The 14,760-nt window shown below is 43.6% G+C and overlaps 2 protein-coding genes across 3 annotated transcripts in view; one reads left to right on the top strand and one right to left on the bottom strand.

The window, feature by feature from the left end:
* Positions 1-2,186, top strand: part of GNG13 (G protein subunit gamma 13) — a 78,361-nt gene extending 76,175 nt beyond the window's left edge. For both annotated transcript variants that reach the window (XM_069209817.1, XM_069209816.1), the window contains exon 3: positions 1,965-2,186. In XM_069209817.1, the coding sequence (XP_069065918.1) occupies positions 1,965-2,070 (106 nt within the window). In that variant the 3' untranslated portion in view covers positions 2,071-2,186. The remainder of the gene's footprint in view (positions 1-1,964) is intronic.
* Positions 2,187-2,659: 473 nt separating this feature from the next.
* Positions 2,660-14,760, bottom strand: part of CHTF18 (chromosome transmission fidelity factor 18) — a 330,765-nt gene continuing 318,664 nt past the window's right edge. The window contains exon 22 of the mRNA XM_069209815.1: positions 2,660-2,967. Within this exon, the coding sequence (XP_069065916.1) occupies positions 2,831-2,967 (137 nt within the window). The 3' untranslated portion in view covers positions 2,660-2,830. The remainder of the gene's footprint in view (positions 2,968-14,760) is intronic.

The following is a 14,760-nucleotide window of genomic DNA, read 5'->3' as shown; positions in this document are numbered from 1 at the left end:
AAGACCAGAGGGAATCTTCAGAAAAACAGATGGGGTTGAAATGTTTTCTTGAAGGATACGTGATTAGATGGGTGGTGAATTTGTAGAGTATGAGAATGTAATAGTTTTGAAGTGAGCAGAAAAGATGGATCCTCAATACAGGAGCGCCTGAATATGGAGCCCACCATGAGCAGTGTGAACAGGATGGGAGGAAGTTCATTTTTGTGGAGTGGATTTTGTGAAAACAATGGTGGGCAAGCAGAGATTTGAAGATGATGCACAGGGACACAGGCAGCCACAAACTCAGATGACTACAAATTAATAACATGAAGGACCTTTAGAAGACAGGAAAGTGATAGCAATCAAGGGCCTTTTATTGCTGCCAACAAAGTGCTGGGTGAGGACACATCTGATACATGCAAATTTGGTCATGAGGGTTTACCTGCATGTAGGATGCGACAAAGCCCTCATCTATTTGAAACTGCTGTGCCCTGAAAGAGTAACATCAAACATTGGTGGGCTACACATTAAAGGGACCAACACAGAGTGCTGACAGAGGTCATCTTTGATGCTGGCTTTAATATGACCTTTATAAACAGACGTCTGGTCAGGTACTTGGGGGTTTTGAAAAGTAAGGAGGCTGGTATTAAATTGCTTACGCAGTCACTTTATTCATAGGCAGAAGTACTGGGGCTGTGATCTCCTAATTTTTAAATGAGCCTGCAGAACAATTTAGACATAATATCTAATTGTATGACTCCTTGAAGGTTGTGGTTTGATTCTGGGGTAGTACATTATATGGGAGCTTTAAAGAGCCACCAAGCTAAGAACTGGCTTTTTGAAACATATTGTCTTACATTTTCCAGGAATGCAGGACTCACAAACTCTGTGCATATAAGGGCCACCTATAGGCACATATACTACAATTAAGATAGCAAATTCCACAGCCTCATTCACAGACACAGATGTTCTGAACTTTTAGTATCATTTTCTGTTATCTTTCTGGGCAATGCCTCTGATCTGATCTGATCTAAGCATAGTTTGAGGCTCGAATGTAAACTGATATTATTTAATGACCTAAAATGTACTGCTCTAGCTGACATTGCTGCAACGTCCAGTCGTAGGTGGTCTTCAATGATGAAAATAAGCAACTCTCATACACTAGCAAATTTAGCAGTGAGAGGGCCAAATCTCTTGCATTGCATTAATATGCACTACTTTTATGAATCGGCCTGAAGAAAAAAAATTAATCATTCCCAAAAGTCGCTAGAAATGTCTGTTGCTAATATGGATATGTTTTTTGCCCAATACGAGTCAATATATATCCTCCACCATTGTTTCCTAGACTTCTCAATGAATTAACTCTCTCTAGCTGTCCTCTTTGTTGATTGGCCAAGAGCAGGATGAATTTTTGCTTCGAATAAACACATAGCAGCCATCTAGACGTCTTTTGAAATTGTTTGCTTTACAATCACAATAAACATTTTTTTGGTGTTTCCTATACTCAACTTAAGATCCACTAATACATTTTAAAAAACTGTTAGTATTGTTATTTAACATTGAGGTTCAAAAATATCTAGTGATTCTCTTACATATTTGAAAATCGCCAAATAAAATACTAAGCATTAAACATTAGCTGAAGCAAGCCCACTCCAAAAACACAATCTTAGTGTTGTGTATTTCAGAACACCAGCCATTATATTTCCCTTTTTTAAATGCAGTCTGCGGATGTTTCTAGGCTCCAGTGCTTTGTACTCAACATTTAGCGGGGTGCAACCTTTTAAGGGGCATCTGAATTTCTTCAATTCTATGCTGATTGTAGCCACCTTCATGTTGAGAGTGAACCCGCATTTGAAGCCATGCATGTTATGGCAGAATTGCTCAGAGGTCTAAACGTTTAGGCTCAGAAAGCAATATATGTACTAATGGTGATAACTGTTGTTCCCATTTTTTTAAAGGCCTTGTTCTGGTCTCCTTTCTCACAGGTTACTCAAATGGATAGAAGAAGGGGTGCCGAACGATCCCTTCCTGAATCCGGAGCTGATGAAAAACAACCCTTGGGTGGAGAAGGGCAAATGCAGCATACTGTGACTCCCCCTGGCGACCCCTGATGGGACCCCCCCCACCCCCCCAGAGACCTAGAGAACAGCTTCCAGCTCAAGTCCTTTCATCATGCATTAACTCTGAATGTACTTTTGTATTAATGACTATACATAATAATTAGCAATCTTCCTGCTAGGTCCATTTGAACAAACAAGGCCCTAAGTGAGTCTTTTTCAATCCAGTCTGAGATGTCTGCCAGAAATAGACTACACAGAAAACAAGCAAGCATTAGCAAATGCTATTTTGGAAGCTCTTGATCAATAACAGCACAAACCCATGTCAAAGCTACGTTTCTAAAAAAGTAGAGGAAGTAAAAATAGGTAAACACAAAAAAAGATGTCCTTGATATATTGTTTCCTGCTAACATGCTGCCACTTATGCTATGCTTCATGTTATGTCTGTATAATTTACTTTTTTCCAACTTGTAAAGGAGAATTTTGTAAAAAAATAAATATTTTCAATGATTTTAGGTACTTTTGTAAGTTGTAGAATAATAACATTTTGCAGCTACGAAGTAAAGAGATGAATACCAGACATATATGAATTTATAATCGAAATAAAGCAATAGTCAACTAACTTGTTTACATTGCTTTTTCTTTTATTAACAAAGCAGGTGAGACCTGAAACGGGCTCATCAATATAAAATATTTTATCCTCAAGGCTCTGGTAAGGCTGCCATCCAGAGCCCCCTGAACACCCTCCCCCACACACTTTATTTACACTGTGAACCCCTGAATGAGCCGACTGGTTACATGAGGTCTTTGATATAAATATTTCGCCGCACAGCGTTGGAGACGCCTTCATTGAACCGGAACCAAACGTCACTCTTTCCCACTGCCGTCCCAATCTGTTTTTCAATCGATATCTTTTCAGGATCAGAATTTTCTTGAGGTAACAAAAAAGATATGGGAAGGAGAGAAAGACACACATATGGGCTGGTTAGTATCTCAACCGGACAATGATAAATGCACAATATGTAGGCCTGTCTTAAAAAGGCCCGCATTTGGGTTACATTTCCGGTCTATTTTGTCTATGGTCGACTAAACTAATTTGACAGAACATGCAAGTGCCACAAAGTATGAACTCAACCCGCGACCTATCTTTGTCTTCACACAATACCCCTTTACACCTCAAAGAACGCTTCCTCCCTAAGGACCTTGGGTAGACTTTTCCTTTACCTGGTGAACCATTGAAAACTTCAATCTACCCTGGATAAAACTTTCTCACTAGTCCCCTTCTTTCAACTTATGTTCCGGTACCCCATTTTCATGAGCCCCAATAATCTATTTTCCTTTTAAAGGGAGTAGGAGGCTGTCTGCCAATGACATCTTTGAAACATCATCTATAAAGAAGGATGCACAAGATCTGGATATTCCTGTACAGATTTTGCTGCTGCTGGAACATCTGGATTCGTTCCCCATAAATCCACCTCTCTTAATTTGTGGACTCTCTTTGGAGAACTAAATAAAATCTCCCCCATGGTCCCCGAGGTGGTGGTGGTGGTGTTATGAGATGCAGAAAAATCCTTTGACTAAGTGGAGGGGGCTTTTTTGAGGGCTGTCCTGAATAAAATTGGTCTTGTCTTCAATTTTACATCTCTGATCATGTTTGTCTTTTCGGAGCCTGTGGCCCGGATGCGGGTAAACTGCTCCCTATCGGGCCCCTCCTCCATCACTCTGGGGACTGGATAGGGCTACCTTCTCTCCCTTTTACTTTTTATCTTTGCCATGCATCCTTTGGCTCACCATCTTCAGGAGAGACACCCCTCAGAGGTTTACAGCTTTCCTGCGGTCCCCTTTTACTTTCCATGTATGCTGACCATGCATTGCTTTTTGTCTGTCAGCCTGCTGAAAACCTCCCCCTATCAATTAGTGAAGTTACATGATACGCAATGTTTTCCAGCCTTCAAATAAATTGGGCCAAGTCAAAAATCTTTCCTTTAACCAAAGGTACCGTTCCAGCACCATGGCCTACTTGATGATCTGGCAGCACTTATTTGGTTAAATATCTGGGAATCCACATTCACAGGGACAAATACCAGATCATAAGACTTAAATACAGGCCTACAATCGACAAAATCTCCACCCAGGTAGACATCTGGATCAAGCTTCCGCTCTCAATGGCTGGTCGAATACCTATTTTAAACATGGTTGTTCTCCCTCGGCTCCTTTACCTTTTCCTTAACATTTCCCCTTCCCTTAACACAACGTTTTTTCGCCACACTTTGTGGTCTTTTTCTAAAATAGATATGGGCTGGCCAACATCCCCACATTCTTTGGGCAATTCTGACCCTCTCCTATAAGCGCAGAGGTTCTGGATCCGTTGTTTTATTACCTGGCTGCACAATGCCATTATACGCACCGCTGGTACCATCCAGACACCTGGATTCCTTACCTCAAACCAGGAAGAGAATAGATTGACGGGTTTCCCTTCTCTTTCATTCTGCCTGAGGGGATCCCCTTGGTTCCCTCTGATATGCAAGCACTCTCCACAACTTGCTGGGCTTGGCGGAGGCTCCACAGTGCACTGGGGGAGGCCTTCGGGGGGGGAGGGGGGCTTCTCTATTCACACATGTCCCACTGATGGACAATCTTTGGCTCCCACTTACTTGAGAGAAACTAGTGGAGCAATTTCTCTATCATGAACTCCATACAGTGGTAGATGTTTTCCCAGATCCCCACGCACTTCCTCACTCTGACAATGTTAGATTTCCACAATGCTTCCCAGATGGACCGTTTCTTACGCACACCCGCCTACATCACACTCTACGCTCCAAAGTGGCTTCCTATCCACTAGCCCCCGACGACTTCCTGCCTCTGACATTACTTATCACAAACCCTGAGAGTGACCACCTAGTCTGTGAAATATACCGGGCCTGCATTCCCCTTACCCTTGTCTCCACACTCAAGGCAAGAGCGGCATGGGAGGCAGACCTGGGTGCTCCCCTCTCTGACAAAGATTGGTCTTATTGTTGTTCCCAAATCACATTAGTTTTCATAAATCATAAGCACAAATTGTTGCATTTAAAATGTCTACATTGTGCCTGCACAACGCCCAAACTTCTAGCGCGCATTGATCCCATGCGCACTTCCCAATGCCCTAAATGTCAAACTCTAGATGCTGACTTTGCCCACCTCACTTGGACATGCCCTTTAACTAACCAGTATTGGTCCACAAATGTCACCCTCCGCTTTGCCATGGTTGGCGTCACCCTCGGGCCCACTCCACTAATGACCCTCTTGAAATACATATATGACATCCCACTGGAGACTCGGCTGTTCGCATCTATTGCTCTGTTACTCGCAAAACGTGAGATAGCTATTCAATGGGGAAGCAAAAGTGTGCCTAAGAATTCTTTTTGGCTGTGGAGTACGTCCAGGTGCGAAACAATTGGTGACAACTGCACACAGCCTCCCAACCAAATGATATCTGGTGTCCGATATCTGGTCTCCTCTACAAGACAATCTTTTTTCTTTGGAACCAGATATCGCGGATTGAATGTTTCACTATCATGATCTGCCTTAAAGAGAATGTTCCCTATGAGACCTATTGATGTCTACAATGTGTACACAATTGAAATGTCTGGTCCTTTTATGCTCCTATTTCCCTCTTCAATTGTTTTCTGTTTTATTGTATTATTTGAAAACTTCTAAATAAAATTGCAACAAAAAAAGGGGGGGGATTTGCTGGTGAGTCAATCTTTAAGAGGGTATGGAGCACACTACTGCTTGCCGCCAGTATGCACTGAGGAAGGGAAGATAGGTGCACTGGAAGGAGTGGGAAAGAAACTGCACCAAGCCTTAAAGAAAACATTAAACTGTCTACCGTAGCTGTTATGATTATTAACTAGGTGTATATTATGGTGGAGGGTTTGTATGGAGTACTTTTATTAATTAGTATGCTTTTGACCAAACGTTTTTAAAAAAATATATGTTTTAAGACGAAATTATTGTACTGTACTGTGCACATCACTAATATTATTAGTCAACATACCTTGATGCAAAAGACTATTTTGGTACTGATCATGAAGATACACCATAACGTTCCAGATATTGTTTGTTTTGTGAAGAAAATGTGTGTAGATTTTCTTTGCAAGTGTGACGTCACATACTACTGCTCCACTAAACACTAGGTGAGAACAGTAAGATTTATTTTGTTATAAATATTTTATTCACATTTTAATAAAGAATAACAAAACAAAACGTTAAAAAAACTGCTCAATTCAACTGAAGGCAAATAGCGAGACATATGAAAGTAAAGGTCAAAGGAGCATGGCAATCAAAACAAAACTTATAATTATTGAAAAAGTGATAGAACATCTCTATTTCACTTTGGGCTGGTGATTGGCGATTGAATAGGTGACAAGAGGAGAATAAAATATAGACGAATTAAGAATGACTGATTTGTGTATGGGATTAGATTTATGGATGGTTCCTGTGGAATGGACCTGAATAACGTATACATGACATGCATGTCATAACAAGTATAAACAAGTTAGAGGGTTAAAGGAATGGGGGTGAAGGAGGAGCGAGGGTGTGGTGTTGTGTGATGGTGGAGAAAGTTTGTTTCATCATAGTTGCAACCAGGGGTTATAATCAAGTGATAAGGATTGTTAAACCCCCCACTCTGAGGATAAGCTGTGAGTATAGACATTGAATGTTTCCCATATGGGTTGTGAAAATATTGGACTGCTTTTATTCGAGGGAATGAGTTATATTTGCCCTTCTTCAATAGGTAACCCGATAGGTCACTCGCTAGGAGGTGTGGACTCCTTGGAAGAGAAATATGAAGACCATTTGTATGTGTTGGACTTTTTTTTGCTTATGCAGGGTCATCCCCAATCTTTTGCCTCCTATTTTTTCTGACCTGTTGTTGTTGGCTTTTGAACTCTGAGCACTTTACCACTGCTAACCAGCGCTAAAGTGCTCTCTGTATAAATTGTATGGTTGATTGGATTTCTATGATTGGCATATTTGATTTACTGGTAAGTCCCTAGTACAGTGCTCTAGAGGTGCCCAGGGCCTGTAAATCAAATGCTACTAGTGGGCCTGCAGCACTGGTTGTGCTACCCACATTAGTAGCCCTGTAAACATGGCTCAGACCTGTCACTGCAGTGTCTGGGTGTGCAGATTTTAACCGTTAATTCGATTTGGCAAGTGTACCCACTTGCCAGGCCTAAACCTTCCCTTTTCTTTTCTTACATGTAAGACACGCCTAAGGTAGGCCCTAGGTAGCCCAATGGGCAGGGTGCAGTGCATTTTTAAGCTAAGACATATACTAATGTGTTTTATATGTCCTTACAGTGAAATACTGCCAAATTCGGTTTTCACTGTTGCAAGGCCTATCTCTCTCATAGGTTAACATGGGGGCTGCCTTTAAAAATTATTAAAGAGTAGATTCTCTTTGGGAGCAGACAGACATGTGGAGTTTTGAAATACATCTTTTAGTAAAGTTGGTTTTAAGACTGTGTGTTTGAAAATGCCACTTTTAGAAAGTAGGCATTTTCTTGCTTAAACCATTCTGTGACTCTGCCTGTTTGTGGATTCCCTGTCTGGGTCAGTTTGACAGTTGGGCTGTTTGCACCTCTCTCTAGACAGTGACACAAAGGGAGCTGGGGTGTAGCCTGCATATCCTGATGAGCCATCTGTGCTAGGAGGGAGTGGAGGAGCGGTCACTTACACCTGAAAGAGCTGTGCCTGCCCTCACACAATGCAGTCTCCAACCCCCTGGTGTGTTTCTGGGGCCTGGCCTGGGCAAGGCAGGATTTCACAAACAAGAGAGACTTTCCTTTGAAGTAGGCCTACTTCAAAGGCCAAAATGGGTATAAGAAGGGCACCCAAAACCACATACTTTAGATCACTTCTGGACATCAAGAGGAACCTCTGCCTGGAGAAGAGCTGAGGAGAAGTGTCACCTTGCCTGAGACTGTGATTTGTGGAGCTATCCTGCAGTTGCTGCTTCTGCCTGTGCAAGGGGACAAAGACTGGACTTTCTGTGCCTTCCTGCTTCTGAAGAAATCTCCAAAGCTTGTCCTGAGCTTGCCTCCTGTTGTTGAAGTCTCAGGGACATCAAAGACTTCTCCTGCCAGCACGTGGACTCTCTGCTGAGACTCCTGCCCTGCCAAGTGGTGCCCTATCCAGTTCCTGGGGCCTTGGAAGGTGAAGCTGGCAGACCAAGACTGAAAATCCACACACAGACCGCCGTGCGTGAAAAATATCGGCGCAATTTCCGAGACGCGGCTGAAAAATGACACGCTGCCGGCTTTACGGCAGAAACCGATGATCCACCACCACATTGCGCGGTTTTGCTGACACTGTGCGGCAAGATTTTCAACACAAACCTCGCTGGGCGTGGAAAAACTACGCAACGCCTGTGCAGACCAGAGGGCTGCCTGATCGACGCATCGCACCCCCCCCCCCCGCGGGAGGAAAAACGACACACGCCGACCTGACCGCAGAAGGAGAAACAACGCACGGTCTCGCTTGTGGGTGAGAAATCGACGCACTGCTTACCTTTTTCGACGCAAACTTGCCTGTGCTTGTTATTTTGACACTACCCAGGTACTTTTCAATGCTAACAGCGTTTTACCTGTTTTCTCAAGGATTTAAGACTCTTTCTTGCTTTTTAATTCATAACTTGACTTGTGTATGGGGGATTTGTTTGTTGTTTTGATTTTTGTTTTGTTTAGATGAATATTTCCTATTTTTCTAAACCTGTGTTGTGTCAATTTGTAGTGTTTTCACTGAGTTACTGTGTGTGTTGGTTCAAATACTTTACACCTAGCACTCTGAAGTTAAGCCTGCCTGCTCGTGCCAAACTACCAAGGGGGTGAGCTGGGGTTAGCTGTGGGTGATTCTCCTTTACGCTAACTAGAGTGAGGGTGCTTGCTTGGACAGGGGGTAACCTGACTGCCAACCAAAGACCCCATTTTTAACAGTATGGTAGTGGGGGATGACGTGAAATCTTTGCATTGGTGAGTAGCTTGTAAAACCTAGATGCAGCATGACCGTCCAATAATAAGAGTTGCAATTTCCGCAGGAGAGACAACTTCTGGAAGGAGCCTAGCTTAAACACATTGGGATTCATCAGTGGTAAGTCATAGAAATGCATATTAGAAAGATCGTATTTGTTTTGTAAGGATGCGAATGAGAGTAGCTCATAATTTGTGTGAACGTCTGATACTAGTGCAATGCCTTTGGCTGCACATATCGGTCCAATGGGCAATGAGTTGGTGGTTTGTAGTTTGTTATTGATCCACAGTGATAGTGATATGGAAAAGGATTTATGTATGTTAGTCGCAAGCACTTTATCAAGGAAGAAACAGTGTTTTAAAAAGAATTCTTGGAGTGGGTGTATGAATGGTGTGAAAGATTGGTGATTGAAGCCTCCACATCAAGCCGTATAGGTTTTTTGAATGAATCAGTTTTGAACCAGCTTGAAACTTGGGCCGCTTAATATGCTGTTTGATGTCTATTCCAATTTGGGAAATTGGTGTGTGGGTGTGTGTGTGTGTGTGTGTGGGGGTGTGTGTGGGTGTGTGTGTGTGTGTGTGTGTGGGTGTGTGTGGGTGTGGGTGTGTGTGGGTGTGGGTGTGTGTGGGTGTGGGTGTGTGTGGGTGTGGGTGTGTGTGTGTGGGGGGGGGGGGGTTCTCCATTTTTTAAAGTTTTTAAGGTTTTCTATTATTCCAAAGAAATTCTGACACGTTATCCATCTTAAGGAAGAATTCTTGGGATAGCCGGACAGGGAGCATACTAGACAAAAAATTAATCAGAGGGGATACCATAATTTTGATTGTTTTGAGTCTGCCTCACCGTGAAATATGTTTGGGTGAGCATGCAGTCAGCAAATCCTTTATTTTATTCAACATATTGTTTTGACTGTTGGGGACAGATTCAGAGAGGTCACTGCAGAACTAGATGCTGAGATACTTAATAGCAGATTTCCACTGAAAATTGGAAGAGACAACAACTGAAACACTGCTATGAACATTCATGTGAAGGATCTCAGTTTTGTCTCTGTTTAAGGAGTAGCCAGAGAAATGGAAAAAATGGTCAATAGTATTTAGTATCACAGGAATAGCTAGGTTTTGGGATTCTGTGAATGCCAACATGTTGTTGTTTATATGGGACACAGCCGCCTGGGATATCAGGGGACTCAGTTGTAATTAGGAGGGTCAGTGGCCAATAGGAATAATAGAGGAGATAAGGAACAGCCTCGACTGGTACCCTGTTGTAATGTAAAGGAGTGGAATTGTCGTGAATTCCTTTTAGCGCCTAGATTGGGCACCCATATTTAAGCTCTTAGGCCGATAATCTGTTTCTTTAAGAAGCAAACACATTTTATTCACTTTTATTCATTTTATTACATTTTAGTACAGCTTGCTTTCAGCTTGTTTTATATTTTTATCAGCTGCTTTTCTTACAAAACTTGCTTGGTCGTGTTCCACATTTATCTGTCCCTTGCAGGCATTTCACTATGTGCTCTGCTCAAGGCTGTCATATTTATACACAATAGTTTACTGGGTATTGCTGATCCAAGAGTTACAGAGTCAAACTTCTAACCATAGACATACTTTCATTTTCAGGCCTGTTCTCAAAACACAACACATTTTGTTATAAAAACACCACACAGGCGAAAGCAGGATAGAGAGGACATTCAAGCAAGCCATTTCATGCTGTGCATCACTTCGTCAACAGCTTTTCTGATCTTGGCCTTTTCTTTCCAGCTGGTGCATACAAATTCACCTTCCTGTTTTCAGGGTTACCAAGTCACTCTAAGTCACCTGGAAACTAATATTATTTTAGCACAGCATGATGCATGAAACAATGCAAATCGTTCAACATTTTGGTTTTGTAATGTGTTAACAGCTAGATGACCACAGACACGCCCAGGTAACTTAGATCTTGCTGCTGTGTATTAGACTACCCTTAGTCTTTTAGATTAGAGTTGAGATTAGCCTCTGCCGCAAAGTACTAAGGGGACTTCTGGTTAAAGTGCAAGAGGTGAAACTCACCATGGATGAACGTGAGAGGGCAGAAACATCCCTTTGGGACAAAGGAACAGAAGTAAGATTTTTGGGGGGAATTAGATGAATAGAGTAATGACGCATCCCTTTAGTGTGAGGGGGAAAGTGTCATCAAGATACTTATGTTCTTTAACACTTTTCTTGAAATGTATCAACTACAGGAATCAGACGGAACAACAGGTTGCTTACATTTAATAATGCTGGTTTTGGAGGATAATCTGTCTAACTGCAGATTCCTCTCCTTTAGAATATTCCCAGGCACCAGACTGCATCCAGAAGATTTTTCAGCATAGTCCCAGTACACCAATAGGTGGCATTGTGCACCTCCTCATAGACTCTTCTCTGGAAGTAACAACTCGGAGCCATATGCAGGCGCCAACCAAGCTTAATGACATCAGTTTATTTCTGGACATTGTCAGCACCCACAGAAAGAAAGCCCAAAAGTAATCAATTGCAATCTATAACTTGGGACCTTATTAGACAGAAAAAAACATTTGACACAAAGGAGAGGTGGGTGGGATGTCGGTGAGGAATCTGTGATTAGAGTATTCACCAGAGAGAGTGTTACTGAAGATATGTAACTTGTTCTTCTCATAGATATTTCTAAACGCATATCCATTACCTTTAAAATTAAAATCAAGGACTATCTCCCCAGGTAGCGGGTCTGCGATATGCCTCAGACCAAGACATCTTGTAGGACCAAATGGCCAAAATGCCCCTCCTGTCAGGCCTGACAGTCAAGGCAGTAGCACTCCATGAACGTGTGCACTGAAGGCGAAGACGTAGCCTAACATCCACTGCATATGTTAACTCAGTAGTAGCAGCCTTGACCTGGCAGAACGGGCCCTTAATACTTCTGGAGGCTACTTCTTCGCCGTCGCATAGCAGATTTTTATGCAGCAGACTATCCACTTGGATATGGTCTTTTTTTTATTTTTTTTACTACTTTGCCTTTCTGTGCCGTGGAAAACCCCACAAAGTGCTGATCGTCCATGCAATGTTCTTTGGTACCATCAATGTAAAAGCTTAGCTCATTTTTGGGGTTCAAGTGATAAAGTCTCTCCTCATTCTTAAAGGGGCGAACCAGAGCACAGAATGCCATCAGGATGACGGTTTGACTGACGAGGAACGGCATCACAGTTATCGTCAGGAAGGGTGCCTGTGCCCGCAGAACCAGCTTGTGTGGGAAGAAGCAAGTGTACGTTGGATTAACTCAAAGAGACTGAAGCTCACTCACATGCTGTGCCGAGGTAATGGCAAAGAAGAACATGGTCTTAATGGTAAGGAGCTGTAAGGGACAGCTTTGAAGGGGTTCAAACGGAATCCTACTCAGATACGTCAGGACTAGAATAAGGTTCCAATGGGACATGGCAATGGGAGGAGGGGGAAGCATGCGTTGCAGCCCTTTCAAAGATTGCATCACAACCGGTGACTTAAACAACAAGGGCTGATATGGGAGCAGTAAAAAGGCCAAAAGGTAATCCTTAACTGTGCCAAAAGCAAGGCCTTGCCATGCAAGAGACAGAACAAATAACAGAACATCAGTTCATTTGGAATGGAGGGGGTTAATTTGTCGAGTGCCGCATCAAGCCACAAATGTGTCCCAACGATAGGCGTACACAGTTTTTGTCAAAGGACGCATTGTTGTCAAAATGACATCAGCCACCTCCGGAGAAAGGCTGAAGGTGTTCAGATGTCGCCGTTCAATCTCCAAACATCAAGGTGGAGATTGAGGAGGCCTGGTGTAGAATCCTCGACAGCAGGTCCTCCCAGGGGTGTAGCCTGATCAAAAGACATATGGTCAAGCCCAGGTGATCTAGATACCATATTCTTCATGCCCAATCTTGAGCCACTAGAATGACTAAGCCTGATCTTCCTGAGAACTCTGGCAAGAGTGGTATCGGAGGCATGCAAGAGTCTAGAATTCCTCTTGAGGTGGAAAGTATCGCTGAGTGAGACACTCCCAAGAAACTTTAATGCTCAGAAGCGCTGAAAATCCGCATTCTCAGCAGTGGAGAACAGAGCAGGCCATGGTTCGCCACATTCGCGACAGAGATCTTTTGCCACCTCTGGGTGCAGCCGCCATTCATGATCAGCTAGGTGTTGACAGCTGAGCTTGTACTTACTGGAATTGAAAGATCCTGCCAGGGGGTTAAGCCATTTCCAGAAGCGCAAGGCCTCTAGGGACAGAGTCTGTGATCCCATCCCGCCCTGTTTGCTGCAGTACCACATGGTGATGGTGTTGTCTGTGAGCACCTGTACAAGCCTCCCATTGATGGACTGAAGGAAGGCTTTAACGCCAACAGGATGGCCCTCAGCTTCAGAAAATTGATGTGGAGCTGGGACTCTGCCGGATACCAGAGGCCTCTGATCTCCACCTCTCCCAGATGGCCACCCCAACCCAGAAGTGATGCACTGGTCACCACTGCCATATCTGGGTGGGAAGGGAGAGGGGCCTGTCACGGACCCAACTGTGGTCCAGTAACCACCACTGCATATCTTTTGCACTCTCCTCCAAAATCTGAACGTGGTCAGAGAGGTCCCATTGATGTTGGGCCCTCTGGGACCTCAGATTCCAATACAGTGCCTGCAAATACACCAGCAGCCTCAGAGTCGGCCCTCCTGAAATCCAGGATCAGAGCTGAAAGATTGGGATCATATCGTGAATGTCCTGGACTCTCTTTACCGGGGGGGAAGGGGGGACACAAAACTGAACTGTGGCCAGAATGACTCTGATGAAGGGGAGCATCTGATACAGGAATCAGGTGACAGTGAGCCCTAAAGATGTAAAGAAGTTTGTCATAGTCTGAAGGTGGGTGATAGCGGCCTGAGTGACACTGCCTTCAACAGCCAGTCATCGAGGCAGTGGAAAACAGGCACTCCTGACTTCCGAATATGAGCTGCAACCACTGCCATCACCTGTGTTAATACCTCAGGGGCATTGGTGAGACCAAAGGGGAGCATGACAAACTGAAAATGCTTGTGGCCTACCTAGAACCACTGTGGGTTTGCAAGTCAGAAACACAGAACTAGTCCTCCTGCAGGTTCAACACCACCACCCAGTCTCCTGGATCTAGGGCACAGAGAGTTTGGACCAGTGTGAGCATCTTGAATTTGTCCATCCGCAGGAAGAAGTTGAGGGGTCAAAAATCTAAAATAGGGCAAAGGCTTCCGCCGTTCTTCAGCACTTGGAAATAGTGGAAGTAACACCCAGTTCCGCAGTCACTATCATCTTTTTAGACCAAGCCTGAATAACATCTGAAAATGTCAAAGCATTAGAGTCAAACCAGTGAAGTGTACCAACTCGAGTGGAGTGTTGATGGATGAGTTTGGCAGAGGACTCTTCATCAGTTACGTCTTTCAGATGCATGGTGATGGAGGCATCTGAACCAGCACCTCCTTGTGGGGGTTTTAGACAAAGGCTTTGCTGGAAAAAGGCTGGTGTCATTCCAAACTCAGCAGGCAAAAACTATACATGCAACTGGTGTAGTAGCGGAGAAATGGCTACAACGAAGCACAAAAGCACTGCTCTTGAAAGTGGAAGAACGGTGGGGAGTTCAGAGGTGTGGCAGAGGTTACTGGCTTGAACTAAAAGTTAAATGTGTCCTACATTGTCTATGGGTTTCTAACTACTATGGAACTGCGCATGCTAG

Source organism: Pleurodeles waltl, chromosome 10 (genome assembly GCF_031143425.1).
Source record: "Pleurodeles waltl isolate 20211129_DDA chromosome 10, aPleWal1.hap1.20221129, whole genome shotgun sequence".
In the NCBI taxonomy this organism is placed as follows: Eukaryota; Metazoa; Chordata; class Amphibia; order Caudata; family Salamandridae; genus Pleurodeles; species Pleurodeles waltl.
Note: the sequence above shows the minus strand (reverse complement) of the source record. Positions and strands in the feature narration are given on the sequence as shown.